This window comes from Pipistrellus kuhlii, unplaced genomic scaffold (genome assembly GCF_014108245.1).
Source record: "Pipistrellus kuhlii isolate mPipKuh1 unplaced genomic scaffold, mPipKuh1.p scaffold_m20_p_1, whole genome shotgun sequence".
NCBI classification, from domain to species: domain Eukaryota; kingdom Metazoa; phylum Chordata; class Mammalia; order Chiroptera; family Vespertilionidae; genus Pipistrellus; species Pipistrellus kuhlii.
In genome coordinates this window covers 9,029,580-9,052,738 of record NW_023425404.1, presented here as the reverse complement: position 1 = coordinate 9,052,738, position 23,159 = coordinate 9,029,580, and the positions used below count along the sequence as shown (strand labels likewise).

Genomic DNA, 23,159 nt, shown 5'->3' with positions numbered 1-23,159 from the left:
GTTCCCTGAAATAATTACAATACAATAATTATATTGTATTGTAATCATTTGCTTTACTTATCTTTATTCATCTCTAGTTTTCCCTAGTACTTATGATAATCCTAATAAAAAAACAGCATGTAGTGAATGAATAAATGAGTAAATGAATGAGTTTATGAACAAATCTTGACTTTACACCTCCTCATACTTTGAGCAATGTCAATTGCCATACTAAATTCAAAGTCTATAATCTATATACAAGAAGAGGAAAGTAATGGTCAGAGAGAATCACTGACCATAATTTTCTATAAATGTTTAAGATTGGACTTAACTTTAAACTTTGGAAATAGTGCTTAAAAGCCCAAAGATAAAGGTCTTGATGGATGAAGCTCTTTTTACATTGTGCTGTAAAGAATGGAAAGAGTACCAGTTCATAAAAGAATTAATCCAGAAAATTACAAAGTACCCACTTTTAATGCCAGTATGAAAAAGTAGACTACCTCTGATTCTCAAAGAGTTTATACTCCATCTGGGAAGTCAGAATTACAAAAATGACTAATCCTTTTATAGTGCTTAGTATGATTCTGGTGTAGGCTATAATTATGTTAATGCATTTGATCCTCAATGAAACTCTGGAAGATAGGCACTAGCATTATGCCCTATTTTACAGAAAATAGATGCAGAGTGATTGATTGGTCTAATGTCCTGGGAAGTGATGACTAGGCCTTCTGGCTTCAGTGTCTGTCTCTTAATTAGTACTGTGACATACACATAGTGACATAGTTATACACTACAGAGTTGCACAACAATATGAGAGAGTGTGGCATAAAAGAAAAGCCTAATTTCTATGGCACCCATCCTAGATTTGATTTCTGGTTTTATCACTTGCAGGATATTGGTGCTGTGTATGTTATTAGAGTTGAGTTCTGTGATATCATCTAAAAATTAAGGATATAAGGTATGTTGAAAACATTGTGCACAGCTAATTATTCAGGTATTCAAATAGTTACTTTGAACTGTTTCCCCTCAATGAATAGTTCTGTTCTTCATTCCCTTGAATAAAATTAGGTAAAATATGAGTGTTATAAAAAATAAATGGCAGTGTATCATAATGCAGAATACATTAGAAGAGGCCAGTTGGAATGATTAGAGCAGGAAGCTTAGGTAGAATAATGAATTAATTCTGGGTTAATGCACCAAAGGTTCCATCAAATATTCATGATGTCACCATAGCTCTGGACTTCTTGCAAAGGAAGTGTCTAAACTGACATATAGTCTCAAGACCCAGAAACCCTGAAATTTACCATTCAAAGTACCTTGGATATATTAAACATCTGAGGTCAGGGATGCCAAGTCCAAAGGAAAAGGGAGCCTTCCACAGTGGAGACATGTGTTTGTCTGAGGTCAGTAGGTTGGGAGCAGGAGGCCTGACATGGAGAGGATGCGGCAAATTCAGACACTTAGCCATGAAATAGGTGTCACATACACTACAGCAGCAGCCCACAGGGATGGACTTTTGTTTGGTCTTTAATGTCCTCTTTTTGCTCTGATAAGTAGATATCCCACTTGTGTGGAGAGAGCTTAATGCCAAACAGCTTGTTTAAAATATGGTTATGTAAACATTCACTGGAAACCTGTAAACCAGGGACAAAGCCATATGATTATGTATCTTTTCTGTAATGCCTGCAAATCACAGCTGATTATGGAGATAGCACATGTATTGTGTATCTTCTGGATGGAACAGAGATAAAAAAGTGCCCATTCTTCCCTTCATAGGGTGATTTAAATGCAAAAGAAGGATGCGTGGGGGTTGGAGTGGAAGGAGGAAACAGTGCTGTGATGGAAATGAGAGAAGAAAGAGGGTAACAGGTGCCATCTGCATAAGACATGGAGCCCTCCTGAATTCCTGGAAGAACCATTGACATGGGATTCAGAAAGATGGGAGAACTCATCACCTACCTTTTTACATCATCACTGTGGGAGGAAAAGGACCTCTATGTTACAGACTTTTAGCTAGATCTGAAAGTGTCTGCTCACTTGACCTCCCAGAATAATATTTGCAGTATTATTTTTAAAAATGTTGGCTTTGAAGGTTGTGCCTACTTTTATTCAGTGTTAGGAATGGAGTTGTCGAGCTTTTATGGTTTGTTTGAAAAATAGAAGATGGACAGGTAGAAACCCACATAAGCATGAGAATGGAGTGGTAAACATTGATCTCTACTGGGTTCCAATGAATCATGTTTAGCTACAATGAACATTAGAATTATAAAATAATACAGTAAGTATTAGATCTTAGTACCTTGGAGTCTTTGATCACATAACAGGTTAGAGAAATAACTGCTGAAGTGCTGTAGGTTGAGCCAGAAGTAAGTTTCCTAAGGGGGCTTTGCCTCTAAGGAAATCTTTGGTATGAGTTTTACAGTTGTTAATTCTTTAAAATTGGAAAGCTTTGTTAATCAGTGGTTGTTAAAAGTAAGGGTTAATGAAAGCTTATTAAATTATAAGTAGGAGTTTATAATTCTTTAAACTTTGTCTATATTGTTCTTAAAAATATGTCATGTAACACAATTCATAATTATCTTTAATGCTTTAAAAAATCTATGTTGACTGAAAAACATGATTTCTATACAAATGTGCTATAACCAGTATAATGTTATAAGATGCTTACTTGAGATCCATTCTATAATCATAGCCACCACCTATTAGTAGTTGCTCAAATCAAAGTGGTAGTATCTATGAGGAAACAGTCTTAAACACACTAGTCACTTAAATCTCTAGACTATATTGAGAAAATATCTTTATTTTAAAAATAATTATAAAATGTTTCCTAACCTGGTTTCTAAATGAATCCAGCTGTTTCTGAGTTGTAATTGTAACACACTCAAGTAAAAATAAAATATTTCACATTTCATACTATCAGGGACTTAAACCTCTCTGATATATCTACATTTCCTAAGCTCCCTATAATTAATCATCTTAAACTAAGCCTCAACCTCAGTGATACTGTGTATGTGACTCTGGGAGTTGTGAAAAGTGAAAGCTCAGCTCTGTCTCCCTTAAATGTTATAATGTGTGATCTAGCTTTTTAAGGTTTATAAGTCAATGTTAGAAAGTCTTGTGGTTATAGTTTATCCTGGGAATAGCCTGAAATATGTGTAGATAGGAGATTCAAGGAGAAATGGCCAAATGCCCAGGTGCTAGCAGGGTGGACATTGCTTTCCTAGCAGATCCTTGCTACCATTTTCCACTGGCACGTGGTCATGCTTATTGGTTCTTTTTCCTAGTAAAAAGAAATTTGCTTCTGGTAGGTGCCATTCCCTCTCCTTTTTTTCCAATTTGTACCTAAAATTCTATGAGAGCAGTGCTCAGGATATATATACTAGAGATATTGTCTTCTGGGGGCCTCTGAGGCTGGATGGAGAGGGATTTGATAAGGTGCTGCAGTGTCTAGATGACCTCTCTGACCTAAGAGCACACTGCAGAGGGGGGTGGGAGGATCATATCTCTCCATCTGCTAATCATGATCCATCCGGGTGTTCACGTGCCATTTAAGCCACTGACTGCTGGTTCTGGGCAGAGGGAAAATGAGCTCAGGTGCATAGAATTGAAAGGTAATGAGAATGATTAATCAAATTCCTTCCAGTAAAAGGTGCCATGTGCCAGACTCTGTCCTGGATAACTCTCCTACATGTGAATCCGGGGCCAGGCTTCACCCTCAGGTGTCTGGTATCCGAGAGCAGACATCTGTGCTTGGAGCAAACGGAGGGTGACTTGAGGCCACTTTTGGCATGGTGTCTTTGCTTCATCACGCTGCTCTGCCGAGGTTTGTTCACAATCTCCTCCGGCCATGCTCATTTAGTTATGGAAACAGGGTGAACATGAGCAATGGGAAATGTAGTTAGCTGTTGGGCAAGGTGGCCCCGATAGTGAGCCTTCTGCCCAATGGAAAGCCCTTTGTGGGAACTAGAAAAAGCTCCATGTCCTTTAAAATCAGTGTGGAGAAATCACTGGAGAACAAATGACTCTGCTGTTATCATATTTATCTATCTAATTATATCTGTCTAATCTAATCTTAGATAAACAGGAGTGAGTTGATCATAGAGGATCTAGGCATCGAACTTTTAGGATTTCTTGATAAGGTCTCTACAGCAGGTGTAATAAAAATATATTTTAGGGGATAACTTTTAATCTACAAGATAAAATAAAATCCAGGAGAGATAAATGTATTAAATCTCTTCACTTTGAGGTGAGAAGTATTTTTAGTTCTGTTTCTGACTCTGCAACTAATGAATTAGTTATTTTTTGGGAGTAATTTTTCTCATCAGCAAAATAGAGACAGGATGGAATGTTGGACAATCATCTCCCTCAAATGACAAATATCCACTATGCTTTGATATTTTAATTAGCTATGGAAAAAGGGTGAGGGTAGATGGAGAGAACTTTGCTCAGCATTCTTATTCCCTATCCTCCATTTCTCTACCCTGCTACTGTTCTTCACCCCCCCAGGTCTTGAAAACTCCTGGGGCTACTTTAAGGATCCCCCAGAGTTTGCTGGATTCTGCAACTGTTCAGGTCTCTTTCAAAATGTAACATTTGGTGATTCAGTAAGTCCAGGATTTACAATGCTGCTAATTTTTACCTATATTTGTTAGCACCTACTTTGGAGAGGCAGGTTAAGACTTTGTTTTCTTGGTTCAGCATTTAGCAAATTAGGCAGTTTGGTTAAACTTGATTTTATTTCATTTTCAAAAATTTAAACCAGGGAAAAACATGAAAGTCCCAATATTTATTATATTTACTTGTTACATTTCATGACCCAATGGCTGTCCCATATGTGAACTGATAGGAGGAATTTGCTAAAGAATTGAGGAGAAATTTGGACTTCTTCCCTAAAAAAACACCATGCTTTACATATACTATGTTTTCACTCACACACAGAAAAACAAACAAAAAACAATAGAAGGAAATGAAAGAAAGTGAAATGCTAATAGGAGATACTTTTAGATATTGGGGTTAAAGGTAATTTTGATTTTTTCCCTTGTCCCAAATTTATAAACTTTAAGCAACACTTTTATGATCAGAAAAGTTATATACAAGTTATTAAAAATTAACACATTTTCATTCAAAAGTAATGAAGTTAATTAAAAAGATTATCAAGTCAGCACAAAAAAAGGAAATTAATAGTGCTAAAAAATACCATTTTTTGACTCTGAACTCAATGAGCCAGCACAGTTAATAGATGTAAGAACTCACACTTCCTCTTACCTCTTCTTATGGTTAATGTGCCTTATTGCTCCAGAGACAGAAGACCAGTGATTGGGGAAAATTTTGTGGATGAGGCGGCAGGTGGCTGTTCTGGTTACCGCACAGAAAAGGACTCACTATTTTGGATACTAATGTCTGGCTTGCCGAAGATGTCTAGATCTGTGGCAGATTAAACTTAGATATCTAAGAAGCAATCTCCTTATTTCTTGGTAATATATCCTAAACTATCTTGTAAGAAGGTCCAATACTTTTCATCCCTTCCATTTACTGTAGCCTTGGCCTAATGACACCCACAAGGAGCACTTAATAAATGCTGTGAGATCCCAAGGTCAAAGATAAGTCTTCAGGACTATCTGTGACAATCATTAAAACCCACCTGGACCTTTAGCTCCCGTGAAAATCAAGGTGGAGGGAGAACAAATGAAGAAAATTTCTCTGCATTTTATTTTTCTCCTTTATAGAGAACTCTAAGGTAATTAGGCTTAACTTCATCAGCAAAGTAAAGAGAAAAACATCCCATTTTCAGTATCTGACTGTCCTTAATTAGAGATGAGAAAATAATTGATGGATAGATTGGGGTAAAAAGAAATAGTTACAGTAGTCAGATCTGTATTCAATTTTTGATATTGGATTTTCAGTTAATTGGGTGTTTTGCCTTAAAACTGCCTCTTTCTCCCTTTTTATCTTTTTGCTATAGATTTAAAGAAGATAGATAAAAGCAAAGAAAAATCATTTTTAGGGTTGGCTTTCCACAGTTGTTCTATGGTCTCAGTGGTCATTGCTTCAAACCCTGCACCAACTAATCACATGCAACTGGCTTCTTTGTGGCCCCTGTGATGAAGGTTGTGGCTCTAAGTAGAAGGAAGCATATGAAGGTGGGAAAGTGCAGCCTAGAGTACCTCACCCAGGGAGCTAGAAGTCACATTATTTTTCCATGGGTCTTAGTGTAACATCAGACCTCATGCTTCTGCCTAGCACAACAATGCCTTATGCTTAGTTACAAAACTCATTGTGCTTGTCTTATGCAATCCTCACCTACAAGGTAGAAATGACCTCATTTTATGCATGAACACACTAAAGACTAGATATGGAAGTGACCAGTGTCACAAAGATAATATGTGACAATGACGGAACTTGAATCTTGGACTTTGGGTTCTAAAAACAGTGCTTCCCTAGCCAGTCTGGCTCAGTGGATAGAGCATCAGCTTGCAGATAGAAGCTTACCAGGTTTAATTCCAGTCAAGGGCTCATACCTTAGTTTCAAGCTTCTCCCCAGGCCAGGACCTGGTCAGGATTCCTGCAGGAGGAAACCAATCAATGTGTTTTTCTCACCTTGATATTTCTCTCTGTCTTTCTCTCTCTCTCTCTCTCCCATTCTCTCTAAAATACAATGAAAAAATATCATTGGGTGAGGATTAAAAATAATAAAAATAAAAACAGTGCTGTATTTGCCCCACCCCTTAGCCATGATGAATGCATTATACCTTATCTCATTTTGGGAGTTCTCTGCAATACTCACTCAGTACCAATGCAGTCCTTTATGTATAATAAATGCCAATACTGAAAGAAATAATTTTCTTAGTTTGGAGAATGTAATTTATTCTCATCAAATAAGACAAAAATTAGCTGATTCCATTGTGGTTAGCTTCATGAATTTCTTGTGAAGTTAAGCTAGGAGTGAAGTTATAGGACAGAAGATGATCTTGACTTTCTAATAGGAAAAACATTCAGCTGGAAGACCTCACATGACCTTGCAGTGACCTTAAGTAAATGACAGTCTCTTGGAATGTCTTCTCTCCATAAAGGGCTTAATAATACCTACCCTTCATTCCTCATTGGGTTATACTTTTATATTTTAAAGTAGTCCCCTGTTATATGTGTTATATGTTAGTTGCTTTCCCATGGTTTCAGTTGCCTGTGATCAACTATAGTACAAAAATATTAAATGAAAAATTCTAGAAATAAACAATTCATAAATTTTAAATTGCATGCCATTCTGAATAGTGTGTTTTTGCTTCATTCTATTCAGGGTATTAATCATCCCTTTGTCCAGCATCTCCACACTGTTTACATATGCTCCCTACTCCTTAGTCACTTGGTAGCCAACGTGGTTATCAAATCCACTGTCTCGGTATTGCAGTCCTTGTATTCAAGTAACTCTCATATTACATAATAATGGTTCCAGAGCACAAAAGTAGTGATGGTGGTAATTCAGATATGCCAAGGAGAAGCCATAAAGTATTTCTTTTAAGTGAAAAAAATAAAAGTTCTTGACTTAACGAGGAAAGAAAAAAATCATATGCTGAGTTTGCTAAGATCTACAGTATGAATGAATCTTCTGTCTGTGAAGTCAGTGAGGAAGGGAAAAGAAATCCATGCTAGTTTTGCTGTTTTCACCTCAAACTAAAATAGTTACCACCACAATTTTTGATAAAGTTCTTAAGATGGAAAAGGTATTAAACTTGTGGCTGGAAGATATGAACAGAAAACATGTACACAGGGCTTGGTACTGTTTGCAATTTGTGCATCCACTAAGGGTCTTGAAATGTATCCCCCTATAGATAAGGGGGGGACTACTGTACTTTAAGTCTATAATCCATCTATCTATATACATAAAAGGGTAATATGCAAAGTGTCCCCTTGGAGTTCGACTGGAAGAGTTTGATTACTCGCTATGACGTGTGCTGACCATCAGGGGGCGCCACAGAACATGGTGAGTGTCCAGCAGTGGCAGTGGGGTGCTGAGAGAGAGAGTGAGGGAAGGAGGAGGCGGGGAGGCAAGGACCCTGAAGAGCCCTGAAGTTCCCCTGGCCAGCCTAGGGAACCTACCCATGCATGAATTTTGTGCACCAGGCCTCTAGTTTTGAGATAATTTTGTATGAAGTATGGGACTTAAGTAGAGGCTCAGTTTTTACTTGTGCTTAAGGATATACAATTGTTTCAGCACCTTTTGTTGAAAAGGCTATTTTTCCTTCATTGAATTGCTTTTGTACCCTTGTCAAAAGAAAAACCCATGAGGATATTTTGTAGGTCTATTTATGGGTTGTTAATTATGGTCCATTATTCTGTATGTTTATCCCACCACCACTACCCTAAAATCTTGATTACTATAGTTATATAAGTTTTGAAATTGGGTAGATTAACTCCTACTGCTTCATTTTTTCTTTTCAATATTCTTTTAGACATCCTAGCTCCCTCTCCTTTACATATAAAATTAAAAATAATTTTGGCTATATCTACAAAAATTCTTGCTGAGATTTTGACAGAATTCATGTTAAACCTACATATTAATTTGGAACATTTACTATGTTATGTTTCCCAATTCATGAACTTGGCATATCTTTTAATTTAGTAAAAACTGATTTTAAAAGTCAGCTTTGTATAGTTTCCAACATACAAGTCCTGTTAGATTTATATCTAAGTACTTATCTTTTTCTGAGCAATTGTTAAGTGTTCTATTTTTAATTTTGGTACCCACATATTTATTTTTAGTATATGGCAATACAATAGATTATGTGTTTATCTTTTGTCCTGTGATCTTGCTGAACTCACACATTAGTTCTAGGTGTGTGTATGTGTGTGTGTATTTCTTAGGATTTTATAGATAGAAAATTATGCATCTGCAAATAGGTACAGTTTTATTTCTTGCTTCAATTCTGAATGCACTTTGTTTTATTTTATTGCTTTATTTCACTGGATAGAACTCCCAGCACTATGTTGAATAAGAATGTGAAATATCTTTGCCTTGCTCCTGGTATTAAGAGGAAAGTATTCAGTCATTTGCCATTGTGAATTATTTATTTATTTATTTATTTATTTATTTATTTATTTGATGCTTTCTATCAAGATAAGCAAGTTCCTTTTTATTCTTATTTTTTCTGACACATTTTTCCCCTCATGAATAGTTGGTAAATTTTTGTTAAATGGTTTTCCTGCATCAATCAGTATTATCACGTTGATTTTCTTTAGCTTGAGGACATGGTGGATTACACTGATACATTTTTTACCAATCTTGCATCCTTGGGATAAGCCCCAGTTGGTCATTGTGTAAAATTCTTTGGGTATATTGCTAAATTCTATTTGCTAACATTTTAAAAAAGAATTTTTATGTTTATATTCATGAAGAATATTGGTCCTTAGTTTTCCTTTTTGTACTTTGTCTCATTCTGATATCAGGATAATGATTAAGAAAATGAATTATAGTGTTCCCTCCTCCTGTTTTCAGTAGGTTATTCTATAGAATTATTCTTAATTTTTTAAATTTTTAATAGAATTATCTAGTGCAATTATCTAAACCTGAAGATTTAATTTTGGGAAATATTTAAGTTGTGGATTCAATTTTGTTAATAGTTAAGTGACTATTCAAATTACCTCTTTCATATAGATGATTTGTGGTAGGTAGTGTTTTTTAAGGAATTGGTCCATTTCATTTAAATGGCCACATTGGTATAGGTAGAATTGTTTGTAGTGTTACTTTTTATGCTTTGGGAGTCTACAGGTAGTTCCTATAGGTTTTCTTTTGGTTATTTTGTTTTTTTCAGCTCTAAAGTATCCATTTTATTTTATTTATACTGTCTCTTTATTTTCTGATTCTTTTATCGCATTGCTAGGACTATTTTCTGAGTCTTTTATCTCTTTGCTGGAACTATAAATTTGTTTTAAGTGTGTTTGTAATTACTCATTGAAGCACATTTATGATGGCCATTTTGAAATCTTTGTCTGATAATTCTAACATCTCTGCTGTCTCACTATTGGCATCTATTGATGTCCCTTTTCATTCAATTTGAAGTCATCTTGGTTCTTGCCATGATTCATGATCTTCAATGAAAATCTGAACATTTTGGTTAGTATGTTGGATTTCATTTAAACTTCCTGTTTACCTGGCTTTGTCAGATACTTTTGTTTGGGAAAGATGGAGTTAGCCACTGCTCACTGCCTGATTCAAGTGGAAGCCTCACTTCCCTATTTGACATCAATATCTGAGTATTGGTCTGTTTACTACTGGGAAACCTGTCTCTCCCCCCCCCCCCAAACTCCCACTGATATCTCCCTGTCTGGGAGTCATAGGGATGCCTTGTTACTGCTCCCTATGTGGCCTCCATTTATAGTGTGAGATGGTAGTGGATGGGTTGCCTTGTTACTGCTAGGTGGTGGTAAAAGGTCTCTGACAAAAACCCAGAGGGATGGAGAGTGGTGCCTTTTTACAGCCAAGTAGGAGTAAAAAAAAAAATAATAATAATCCAAGCTCCCCATGTGGTCTCAATTGACACCATGCATGATTTATTTGGTATTGCATGGCAGTTATGAAAATCTTGGCTCCCAGTTGGCTGTCTCTAACAGGTGGGAAGTTAGAATGCCTCATTATAGTCTGGCAAGGATGGAGACTTATGGTCTCCACTAGATCTTTCTGATCTGGTCAGGAGAGGAAGCACACTTTTTCTCTATAGTGTATCTATCTATCTATCTATCTATCTATCTATCTATCTATCTATCTATCTATATAAAAGGCTAAGTGTCTGTTCATCCGATCATTAGCTATGATGTGCACTGAGCATCATGGTGCAGACACACATGGCATTTAAATAGAAATGGCACTGCGGACCTTGTGCCGACAAACCAACACTCGGCTTTTCCCAAGTGGACACAGGCCCTGCCACCACCCTGGAATAGCATCCCCCCAAATTGCAGCCAATGCTGCCAAGACCCCATAGTACAAAATGCAGCCCACAGCCCAGCTCAGAAATAGCTGTGGGTGTTGGGTAATGACATAATCTAGCAATGACCTTCTTCCTCTCCCTAGCAACTAGTCTCCTTGGAGTTTCTTCAGCCCAGGTACCTGACTTGCTTTATAGCCAGGTGCAAACATTTTACAGTTTATATTTTTGAAGCATTTTCCCATGCCTCATCTCATTTGATCCTCACAGAAGTCCTGGAGTAGGTAGATAGGAGACTTGGTAGAATACTATTTTCTTTTCATTAGCCAGAAAACAGAGATTTAGAAAGTTTAGAAACTTGACCCGACTGAAAAGAAGTAAGAAATGGTGGGACTTGAAAATGGCTTCAGGTTTTCTCACTGCACAGAATATAGTTAAGCACTGCTACAGTTAAATATTTTACCTTTTGTTCTCTCTGCATGATCTATAATAATTATCTGCTTCTTGTTGATATTTACTGCTACGTTGCTGACAATTACCTGAAAGAGAAGTTGGGGTACTTCACTGGGCTGGAAAGAAATTTAGCATCATCAGAAAGCTGGTCTAATTAAGCACGTTTATTCTCTCTCTCTATAGGCTAAGTTGACTTGCATATGCACAATACATATAAACCTCTTGCTGGTGCCAATTGCACATGTGTGTTTCAATCTGTCATTGTCAATAGTGAATTTGGTTGACACTTATAGAAAAAGGGCGCATAGTGATATAAAATTTTTTTTTCTAATTAATTTCCTTTTAATGTACATGAATCTGTCCACCAGGACATCAATTACTATATAAATGTCTAATCACTATATTATATACCTGAAACTAATATAATATTGTATGTTAACTGTAATTGAAAATAAATTTTTAAAAAGTTTTTCTATCTTCCTCACCATTTCTTGATTTCTTCTGGCTACAGATAGGCTTTTGATGGTGCTATTTTTTCTTGTTAAACCTCACCCAAATATAGTTTTCCATTGATTTTAGAGAGAGTGGAATGCAGAGAAGGAAAGAGGTGGTAGGAGGTAGAGAGAGAGAGAGGAGAGAGAGAGAGAGAGAGAGAGAGAGAGAGAGAGAGAGAGAGAGATGAGTGTTAAAGAAAAACATGGATTTGTTAGCTCCTACATGCACCCTTTACAACCTTGCTGGGAATTTACCTCTCAATCTTTCATTGTGGGGCAGCACTCTAACCATTGAGCGATGCTAGCCAGGGCAATGGGGCTTCTTTTAATTTGCACTCTATGGTTTTTCCACATCCAGTTTCTCCAGTATCTCTTCTGAGTTAGATGAGAAACAAACAAGCAAACAAACAAAAAACCCCTAGGAAACTCATTGCTAAGTCATTTGTTTTAGATTTTGATGGCCATAGTCAGTCAATCTCTCTCTACTTTTGAGGATCTTTTCAGTTTTTTAAAAATATATATAATCTTGTTAATTGTACTTACTAGACAAATGAGAAAAATATGTTTACTCCGTCTTTGCTGAAGTGGAAGTCTGCATTTGTTTCGAAAACACCAATGCCCTTGATAAATTTATGGTAACTGATGGATCATTTGATGATCAATTATACGCTGACATTTGGGAATTCAGGGTAAGGCTCCTAGGGGGCTGTCCGAGGTAGAGGACACTTCTCAAAGTTCTCTGGCTCAGTGGATGAGAATTTTTCATGTCTTTGCCTTATTGCTTCAAATGGCCTGGAACATTTCCTCTGCTTCCACTTACTCTGGTATCAGTCTCCAATGACTCTTCCCTACCCTATCACACTCAAATATATATGTGTGTGTGTATATATATATATATATATATATATATATATATATATGTATATATGTATATATATATATATATATGTATGTATGTATTTGTATTGATTTTAGAGAGGTAGGGAAAGGGAGAGAGAGATAGAAACTTCAGTGATGAGAGCCAATCATTGATTTGCTGTCTCCTGCATGCCCCACAATGGGGATCAAGTCTACATCCTGGGCATGTGCCCTGACTGGGAATTGAACCATGATCAATCACTAAGAAACCCTGGCCAGGCTCACACTGAACTTTTAATGATGCATTGTGAACCCAAGCTTAGCTGGACCTTTATCTGGGTAAACATTGGTTATTTTTTGTCAATAATTTGTATTTGTTATCACTCTAGCCATCCCTTAGTCTGGTTGGATCCTTGGAAAGTCCACAGTACTGTCATGTTTCTCAATTACTTGTGTCATTGTTAACTGTAGCCACTGAATTGCCCTGTTCATGGAGAAGTAGAACAAGCCCTCTGGAAAAATGCAAAGCATAATAGAGATTCTTCCCACAATATGCCAATAGTTCTAATGGAAACTAGAATTAATTTCAACTAGGGGAATTTTTTCTGGAACCTTTCATCTATACTGCATTCATTGTTATTTACTTTTAAAGTATAAGGGACAGAAAATAAAATAAGTGATTGGCTATTTGAGTTTTGCTCTTTTCCTTTCCTCTCATTTTTTTCCCAGAGAAATAACTGAAAAACATTTTACTCTGTTCTACTGGGAATATTGAAAGGGGATGATGCAGCAATGACAGAAAAGACATTTTTCTACTTGAAGAGAATTTTTTCTCAGAAATAGAAAAGGTATAGCAGTCTCTTATTATGAGTTGACCTTGGAGCCAAGAAGTAGTAGTTATTCCCTACATCCATTACATTCCTAATGCAGTAGGTAAAAGGCAGAAAGATTAGTCTGAAATTTTTAGTGACCTCTAAAGAAAGTTTGAGCTGACTATCTTTTTCTGATGGTATTTTTACTGGTTGTGTTTTTAGGATTTGATATCCTGCCTCCTTCTTCCCTTCCTCCCCTTTCCCCTCCCCACTTCTTAATAGGCTATAGTTTTCCCATCTTGAGCTTTATGGGAATCTTGTATAGAAATTTACTTAGCCATCAGTCTATTAACCCTCAAGTATTTAGTTTGTTTTATGGGATTTCAGACATAGGAAAAACCATATGGACCTAAGGATCCTCAAAGGGTATGGATTCCAGTGAGCTGGCAAAGGGTCCTGAAGGCATTTCATTTACTCATTTCCTGATCTGTGAATGATGCCTTATAGGCACTATTTAATTAATCCCCACAATTCCCCAAATTATAGATTTAGTATACAAATGGTGGTCTCTGTCTTCAAAGTAGAAATACTTTTTCCATCACATTTAAGGAAATCACTGAGCAACTACTGAGCTGGGCGCGTATGTTGGATTGCCCTGTGATTAGCAGTGATGTATTTTCTTGATTCATCCTTGCCATCTCCAGTCTCCTCTCTATCCGCCCTCAAATATTTTTAATAAAAGGCAGACATTGTACCCATTTTAACATAAATAGCATGGACCATTTTCTAACTTGGATGAAACTAACAGGTTCATTGTACCCATTTTAACATAAATAGCATGGACCATTTTCTAACTTGGATGAAACTAACAGGTTCATTCTATAAGTCACATTTACCCTTGATCAAACCTGTTGATGTAATCAGCACAGTCCAAAGGCAATCTGTGACAGAAATACATTCATTAGTTTATAAGTAACTAGTTTTGGTAAGTTTTAATGCTTGACCAGATTAAAAGAATAAGTTACAAAGCCTGGATTTGACCCTAGATGTATTGGATGCCACACAACTTTAAAGAGTGAGTTGTTGTACACTTTAAAATTCTGTTTCAGTCTCACATAACATAGTGAGTGATGAATCACTGAATGGATGATGAACTGTTATGAATGACGTTGTTTATTGCACATTGTACATCATGTGCCATGTGCTACTGACCTGCTTAGGGTCTGTGTGAGTGTGCTTCTGAATATTGATTAGATGAAGAAAATAGCATTTTCTATCTGCCCTGAGGATATTGTAAGTATTAATAAGATAGCATCTATGAAGAAAAGGTCTATAAGCACACTTTTATCATTTGATAACAAGAAAAATATAAATTAGTGAAAAGTTAGAATAAGCAATTACTTAGAATTTAAAAAATCACAATTCAAGAACATTGAAGAATGAAAATAATAATTTATTGAGTGGATTTATCAGTCATTATTTAATATATTGTATAATAATTCTTAGAAAATATATATTTATATAAATCATAAGCAAGAAGGCACTGCCCAAGAGCTTAAAAGCAGTTTGTCCTTTTAAGAAATTTGCTCATTCTTGCCAAGATCCTGAGCACATGATGCTATTCCTTAGCAAACCCTTTTATATAGCAAAAGAATAACCTGATGGTGAGACACATAAATGTCATGGATTTCAATTATGAAAGATAGAAATAATTTACTAGTAGGATGTCTTCTGAGCACCCATTTCATGTGGTAGAGCAGAGCAGTTGAAATTACTTGTTCTAATGTTAGATGGGTCTGGATCCCAATCTTGAAACTGCCCTTAGTCATGTGACTGTGGGAAAGTCACTTATCATCTCCAACACCAGGTATCCTCATTTCTAAAATGGGGAGAATACCAGTCACACATATCTTATAAAGTTATGGGGGTACTAAATGAGATAATACATGAAAAGTGCTATGAACTGTACTTGCAACATAATAAAGGCTGACTATTAATATTATTAACACTATTAATATTATTAACACTATTAGTAAGAAGTAATAAAAAGGATGCTCTTCCCTGTGAAAGGTTTGGTTTATAACTGAGTCTTTATTTGTGAGCATCACAAGATAACAAAACTATAGAGTATCCGACCCCCTACCTTGTGCCCCTTATATAAGTCAGAAGCAAAGAAGTGCCAGACTCAATCCAAAATACGGTTGGGTAGTTCAGTAAACCTTGGAATTCTGTCAGGGATTTAGGATTGCTAAATGACCCATGCAATAGTTCTACAACAAGAGTATTTCAAGACCCTTGCATTTATTTCAGAGTATACCAAATGTTTACAGCTGCCTTGAAACCCTGAAGCAGCCTTCCAGTCAATAAGGAAGGAAGGGAACTGTTTGCAGTAAAAAGAATGCTGGCTTTTTGCTCTGCCTTCTTTTTTCATTACAATGGGAACTCAGCTTCATAGTGCCCACTCTAGTTGTGCACTCTGATCAAAGTGGTCATTTCAAGGTTGTGGCTGATAGGAGAGTAGATACCCCTGGTATTTCCCTGCTCAGAGCTGGAAATCTGAGAATCTTGGGTCCATGTGATTTCCTAAACCGGTGAATCACAGCAAACAAGAGGGAGGTTTGGCATGACACAATCTGCAGATTCAGATCCATCCCCTGGGAGAGGACAAGGCTGCCCAGAGTTCCCTTTGCTGGCTGAAGCTCCCAATGTATGCACAAAGCACCCTGTCCCAGGCCCCAGATGTGTGCAGGTTTCTAATTGCCAGCGCTGCACTTAGATCTGAAGGGTGAGAGAGTTGCAAAATCGTGAGCACCGAGGGCGGTGTTAGGAAAGCAGCTTCCTGCACACTGTGGTAGGTGTTAGATTATCAATTGCTCTGGGAGAGACGCAGGACTGAAGGGCTTAAGGAATGAAATGGTCCCTCTCTTCATTGCTTCTGCTCCCTGAGGTTGTGCTTTCCCCGAGATATGCACCTGCACTTCCATTTCTGCCGTGAAATTAACTCCAGCTTGGCAGGTAAGTCTTCCAGGTCACCTTTGAAAAAAAGGTACGTGAGCTGCGGTGGGGGTTGGCTGTACCCCCTTTTCTTATGTAAGGCATATGTTATTGGTGCAGAAGTCATATTTGAAAGCTTAAATGTGGAGCAGAGGCTGGAAGCAGCCAGATGAACTATGTGGCCCTGGGTGGAGATATAGGGGTATGAATGAAAGAAAGGGAGGGGGCTCAGATGTTTTCTCCCTAATCAGTCTCCCCCCCCCCAATTTTTCTTGGAAATTTTGCCTGTAGGCAGGTGCCTGGCTCTAGAGCAGGGTCTTTGGAATGGGTTATAGCTATGATCATCCCTGTTTTCCTTTTTTTTTCTTTTTTTTTTTTTTTTTCCTTTTGCTTTTTAGTTACCACTGCATGGGAGCAGGCAGACAAGCAGAGTTGCACGTTGTCAATTCATGCTGCAGAAGTCAATAAGCAGCCAGACAGGGAGTGAAATTAGAGGAGGCAGCTATAGATTTCTTGGGTTATTTCTTGTGAGTTTTTCAGAACTTGTGTGATTCAGGCTTGTCAGATACTATTTTGAGCTGGGCTGAGACAAACACATTCCCTTGGTATCCCAGATGTTCTTTGCAGCCTCCCAATTTCCAGAGGCTACTGTGTTGGCTGTCTTAGGGGCGAGGGGATGTCCAGGAAAAGGATAGGAATAAGAGACTAGGAAATGACAGTGGGGAAAGTGAGTGTCTTACTGCGCCGGGATTTGTGAGCAATTGTAGTATAACTCCGGAGATAATAATTAGATTGGCTTGAGAAAACGAGGGACTGTGCCTCATTCAGTTCAGTGTGTGGATCAGAATGAATATTCAATAGATGCATGTTGATTGAATATTAGTACTAAAATGTGTATTTTTGGGGTAAGCTCAGGTGGATATGTTGAGTCCTGCATGGAATGACCAGATGGAGTACCAAAAGAGGCTAGTACTGATTGATGGGTCATTTATAAAGAGATGAATTTTTTTGAATAGTAAATATCCTCAAGTGGAATCATCTGACAGGGATACACAGAGCCTGTCTGTTTATCCCAGATGTACTTGGGAATAGTCCTATATTTTATTAGGATAAAGCCCATTGTCTATCTATCTATCTACCTATCATCTATCATCTTATCTATTGATCTATCTATCCATCTATCCATTCCTATCTCTCTCTTACCCTCCCTCTCTCTCTCTGTCATTTATTAAATACTTTGCTCCAGAAGAATCCTTGGTAGCTTATAAGACAGGCTTAATGCAAATTAGCATCCTCAGAGATAAAAATGAAGAAAGATAAACCTTCATCCAAAGGTTGATTTCTATAGTTTTACAGTGACAGCCTATAGATAAACTGACATGTAAGAGTAACTGCAATTTTTAATGTAAACATTTCTTTCACCCTCCTCTTCCACCAGCCTCATATCTGATACTGCAAACATGCAGGGAAGCAGACAGAGGCTTTGACTCTGCTCTCTGGGAGTCTTTGGGGTAGAGCTAGCAAAGGGCAGGTGAACATTGCTCCGGATGAGTGATAATGAAGGGGTCCTTGAACATTTTGTGATAAAGCAGATAGTTTGGTGGGCCTTCTCTGTTCTTTAGGCTAGGCTGCTCTTTGATAGCTACATGGTGCTTTGCTTACTTGCTCTCCCCCTGCTTGACACTGAGACAGGAAGCATATGGCCTCTCTTCCATCCTGCTTAATAAAATATTCCATTATTTTCTGGGCTACTAAAGTATTCTGTTATTGTTGATGTTGATCACTTCGTCCTCTGCTCAGTGTGTTTGTCACTGGCCGCAGTTTACATAATAACGACACAGGCTGCCTGGAGCTTGAATTGCCTTTAGAGTTGGTGCTGAGTTGGAGGGGGGTTTGGGGTATGCTGATGAATTCCTGCAGCAGCCAGGGCTGGGAGCCTGGCTGGGAGCCAAGTGCGTTGTGGGCAGATGCTTTACATGCTGGGTCAACTTGGCTCAGCTAATATTTCTGGGCTCTGACCTGGAGCTGGGGGAGGGACACAGTCATTCACAACATGCACAAAATTATTGACTTAATGCCACAATGTGTAGGGCATCAAGTTCTTGGTGTACTTGGGAGTCAACCTCGGGGGTCCCTTTCTAAGAAGGGCGCTCAGCTGTTCACAAAGCAGGGCTGTCCTGTTGTCTCATTTGTTTCTTTTGGGAGGGGAAAGAGTTTTATTCCATTTCACGAAAGAGGAAACTGAGATCCATGTTTTAAGCACCTTGCCTAAGATTGCACAGCCAGTGAGCAACTGACTCATGATTGAAACTCTGTTTACTTTGCAGTATGTGCTTGTTCCAAGAACATTACACATTGTAAGGAAAGGCATGTTCAGGAAAGATTCTTTTATGAGATAAGTTAAGAGCAGGAAATATTGGTTAGGGAAGGCCGTACGGGGAGTGGAAATTAAGGAGGGCCTTGCAGGATGAGCAGATGAAAAAGAAACCCAAGCCAAACTGGCTTTAACAATGAGGACTTATTGGCTCATTGGATCATTGAGAAGATCATGCAATATCACCAAAGTCTGGATTTTTCTGTTCTTGACTCCTGCAGTATTGGTTTTATCTTTAGGTTCTTCCCTTTGCTGGGACTCTCCCTACAGCAGCTGTAGGTCCTCCCCCAGCAGTGGTATGACTGCAAGAGTTTCCAGTCCCCACACGGTTCCTAAGCTCACTTTTTTAAAATTAGACCCAATTGTGGCTGGAGGAAGACAGAAGATAACAGGCCATTCAGCACCTCATCCAAGAGGATGGAAGAAACTAGCAGAGAGACAAATCAGGCTGGGAGAAGGGGAATAGATACTTGGAAGCCCACCAGCATCCTTTCACAGAGGATTTAGAAAGACAAGAGGAACATAAATTAAGCGTGAGCATGGTGACACCATGGCGGGGTGGGGTGGAGTGGTGGTGGTGGTAGTTTTGGTGAGGAATTTTGATGCCAGCCATGCAACTCTGCTTTTGCCAGCTATCTTCCTCTTCTTAATGATATATTGAAAATATTTTTATTGATTTTTAGAGAGGAAGGGAGATGGAGAGAGAGAGAGATAGATAGAAACTTCAATGAGAGAGAAAAATAGATTGACTGCTTCTTGCGTGCATCATACTAGGGATTGAGCCCACAACCTGGGCATGTGCCCTGGTAGGGAATCAAACCAGTGACCTCCTGGTGCATGGGATGATGATCAATGCACTGAACATACTGGCTGTTCAACAGCTATGTCTTCTTACCAGCACATTCTGACCCTTGGACCATAGTTCTGCAGATTGATATTTCTTCCTTGGACCCCAGGTGGGTCTAGAATAAGGAGGGAGACATAAGTACAGCTTTGGAGTGGCGGTTATGTTATTGTTGGTCCTTCCTCAGGTTTCTTCCTAGATTCCCTGTCTCTGTTCTGAGGCTGCAAAAACATTGCTTCTTAATGGTCTATGGATATTGGTTCCTGACTCTCTTCTCCAATATAATTTGGGTCTTAAAGGTTAGCAGCTGCTCAGGGATAAGTCAGGGTACAAGGATACAGAGTAAGGGTCTCAGGGATTGGAAGCCAGTCAAATGGTCCTAAGAAGATACAACATTTGTTGTTTTATTAACCCTCTACTGAGCAATGTCTAGGTTTGCTCAAGGGTCTTATGCATCTAGGGGCACATGCTGAGGTAATGAGTAGTAAGCTTTGTGTTTGGCCCACCAAAGCATAGAGCTTATATGGTTTTTCTTTCTCAGAGAAACAATCTTTCATGAGAAAGAATACCGTCCTATGAGGAATCAGGAGACATGAGTTGGGTCTCAGCCTTGAGCCTTCTGTTCCTCCTTAATCTTCTTTTAAAAGTTACTTAAATTTCTGAGCCCCCAGTTTTATTTGTGAAAAGGGGGTAAAAATTCCTTCCAGATTTGTGAAGATCAAAAAGAAAGTAGGCAAGAGCATGCCAGACTGCTAACCAGGCCCCAGCAGAGAGTTTCTTCTCTTCCTTTTTCAGATAGAATTGTTTTACATTCAGGCTCCATTGTTTTAGCACAGAAACTGGAGTTTTGTGTTGGAAGGTCCTTGCTGGTTGTGTTTGAGTCAAATTGGAGTTAGCAGGAGCAAAAGGCTGCAGAAACTTCTTGCCAGTTGATAAAATTACAGTCAGGATTTGAGGGGTATTGGAAGTCCTGAGACCCATGCTGCAAGCATCCTTTGAGCTTTCCTCACCAGTGCTGCATCCCTCTGTGATGCCACACCACACCCAGGTACACTTGAGAATAATCTTAGATTCTATTTATTTTCCTCTCTGTTTTCTGCTGCTCAGCCTCTTCATGCTGCCTTTACACATCCCATCACTCAACAAAGTCCAATTGATTTTATATTCAGGTCCCTCTTAAACCCTGACATGCTGTTCATTCCCAACATTCCAGTGCTGCCATATCCATCCTAACTGCTGCTCCAGTGTGTATGGCATACAGAGATACTTAGCAGATGGCTGTTGAAGGAATGAGGAATGAGATATGAGACAGGTGAAATTTAATGAGATGTTTAGGCTCTGGGTTCTCAAATCTCACCTGCTTGTGATAGGCATGAGTTGGTATTTCTAGGAATATTTATTGGAAAGAATTAGGTCTTTTTGCCTTCAACTTACCATATGCCTGATGTCATCAATTTCCATTTTATGGAGATGTTTAACAAGTACCCATTAACCAAGGTATTCATATTTGTTTTCACAGGGAAGATCTCCTCAAGTCTTTCCACATCCCAAGGGATATGCTATACCCTTCCCCCTACTCTGAGATCACATTTTGCCGTCCTCATTTAGCCAGCCTCTGGGAAGCCCGACCTAAGCCTGTGCAATGCTAGGAATGCCCACTTAGCAGCTTGGCTGGGAGGAGAGGTGATTTACTTACCCAATTGAATTACCTGTTTACACTTCTCATCTCCCAAGCATATGTCAGAACAAGAAGATAATGGAAGAAATTATTAATACAGGATGGAACCAGTGAATCCATATGCAAGAGAAATTTAGCACATAAAAATCCCTTTTATTTGGTGGTGAATCTCTTTCTCCTCAGAATTGTCTTCCTCCCTTCTTTTGCAACAAATTTTCCTCTATAGTATCTTTGCTCAAGGTTCTTTCCCTCTGAAAACACCTTGCTGACAGCTCACAACTCTTTATGTATTAATGGCAGCCTAGGACCAAAGAAGTCTATTCTCTAAATGAGAGGACACCAACCTTTCGGACCTCATGGACCACCAGTAGTCCAAGGACCACCAGGTTGGCGACCGCTCCTCTAAGTGCCTCTGAGGAGCTGGCTTTAGGATGTTGCAAGGCCAGTATCTGCTCAGAAAATTCTCTTAACTGTAACAGTTTTCATGTCAGGAAGGGGAGAAAATTCCTGGTAGGTCTCACATCTGCATGTTGTAGGAATGGAGAAACATGTTTAGCTAAAGTATTAAGTCAGGATGAGGGTGAAGGTTTCTGGTGGAGTGGGATGGGGATTCCATCTCAGGTTGAGAGCTGTTCCTGAGTGGCTGTCCCACCCAACTTGCTTGGTTCTCAGCTATTAATAGGAACTATCAAAGTGAGGATGGATGACTTGTCTAAGAATCTCTCCCGCATACTCTATTTCAGGACTTGAAATTCCATCATTGGAGATCCATTCATAATACCAGGGGATGAAATATACTTACATACGTCTTTTTAAAGCACCCTACCAAAGGTCATTCATTCAATAAATACTTCTGGAGCCAGGTGCTGGGTTGGTTGCTGTAAATACAAAGAAAACAAAGTCATATCTTCAACCACCCAAATGAAAATTCTGAATAGTAATGTCCATCCTAAGAAGAATGAGAACAGGAGCTAATATAGATAGTGCTGACTCTATGCTAGGTATTGTTTTATGTGCTCTACATGCTGGAGTCACTGCATTGTCACAATAACTCTGTGAGACTTTTATCCCTATTTTACAGGTCAGGAAACAGGCACTGGGTCATTCCATACCTTTTCTAATGTCACAGAGATAATATGTACAAGGCACTGTGAGTGCAAAGAGAAAACAGGCAGAGTCAGGGAGCAGGACACACACCTGAACATCCCTGTTGGTTCTGGATACACTCTCTCCCTCAATGACCCTTGCCTTCTTTTAAACTGAGCTTCATCCTCTCTCTTTTCTATAGTTTGGATACCCCAAGAAGGGAAAACATCCTAACATTTTGGTATGAACTTTGCATCCAAACACTTGACACCTGAGATGGACGAGAAGGCAGAGCCTGAAGAGGCAGAGGACACTGTTGGTTTTCCCAGGGCCATATCTGGTCCAGAGGCTTTAAGGCAGCAGTTAATAAAATGGCACACAGAGGGTGGGAGATTGTTGGTAAGTTAGATCTCAGCTTTTACTATTTCCATTACACATTGTGACCCCGAGGCCTCTCATACTGATGACACACTATCAGGACTGTATCTGTTATAAGTGACTCAAAACCTAACCAAAATGTTTTAAGCCAAAAGGGATTTTAGTGGGCTCCACCAGGAGGAAGTCTGGGGGTTGTTCTGGATTGGGGGATAGCCTGACAGAGTTTTATGTCATGTGGTGAGATTTCAAGTTCTTATCTTTGAACTTAGTACACTTTTCCCTTCACCTCA

The 23,159-nt window shown here is 38.6% G+C and overlaps 1 protein-coding gene across 16 annotated transcripts in view; it reads left to right on the top strand.

Annotated features, from left to right (window-relative positions):
- NRXN3 (neurexin 3) overlaps positions 1-23,159 on the top strand; it is a 1,462,974-nt gene that overhangs the window by 178,234 nt on the left and 1,261,581 nt on the right. The window contains exon 1 of one of the 16 annotated variants that reach the window (XM_045576494.1): positions 16,281-16,530. The exons of the other annotated variants lie outside the window; for them this stretch is intronic. Within the exon in view, the coding sequence (XP_045432450.1) occupies positions 16,482-16,530 (49 nt within the window). The 5' untranslated portion in view covers positions 16,281-16,481. Of the gene's footprint in view, positions 1-16,280; positions 16,531-23,159 lie in introns of those variants that run through there. 16 annotated transcript variants of the gene reach the window in all.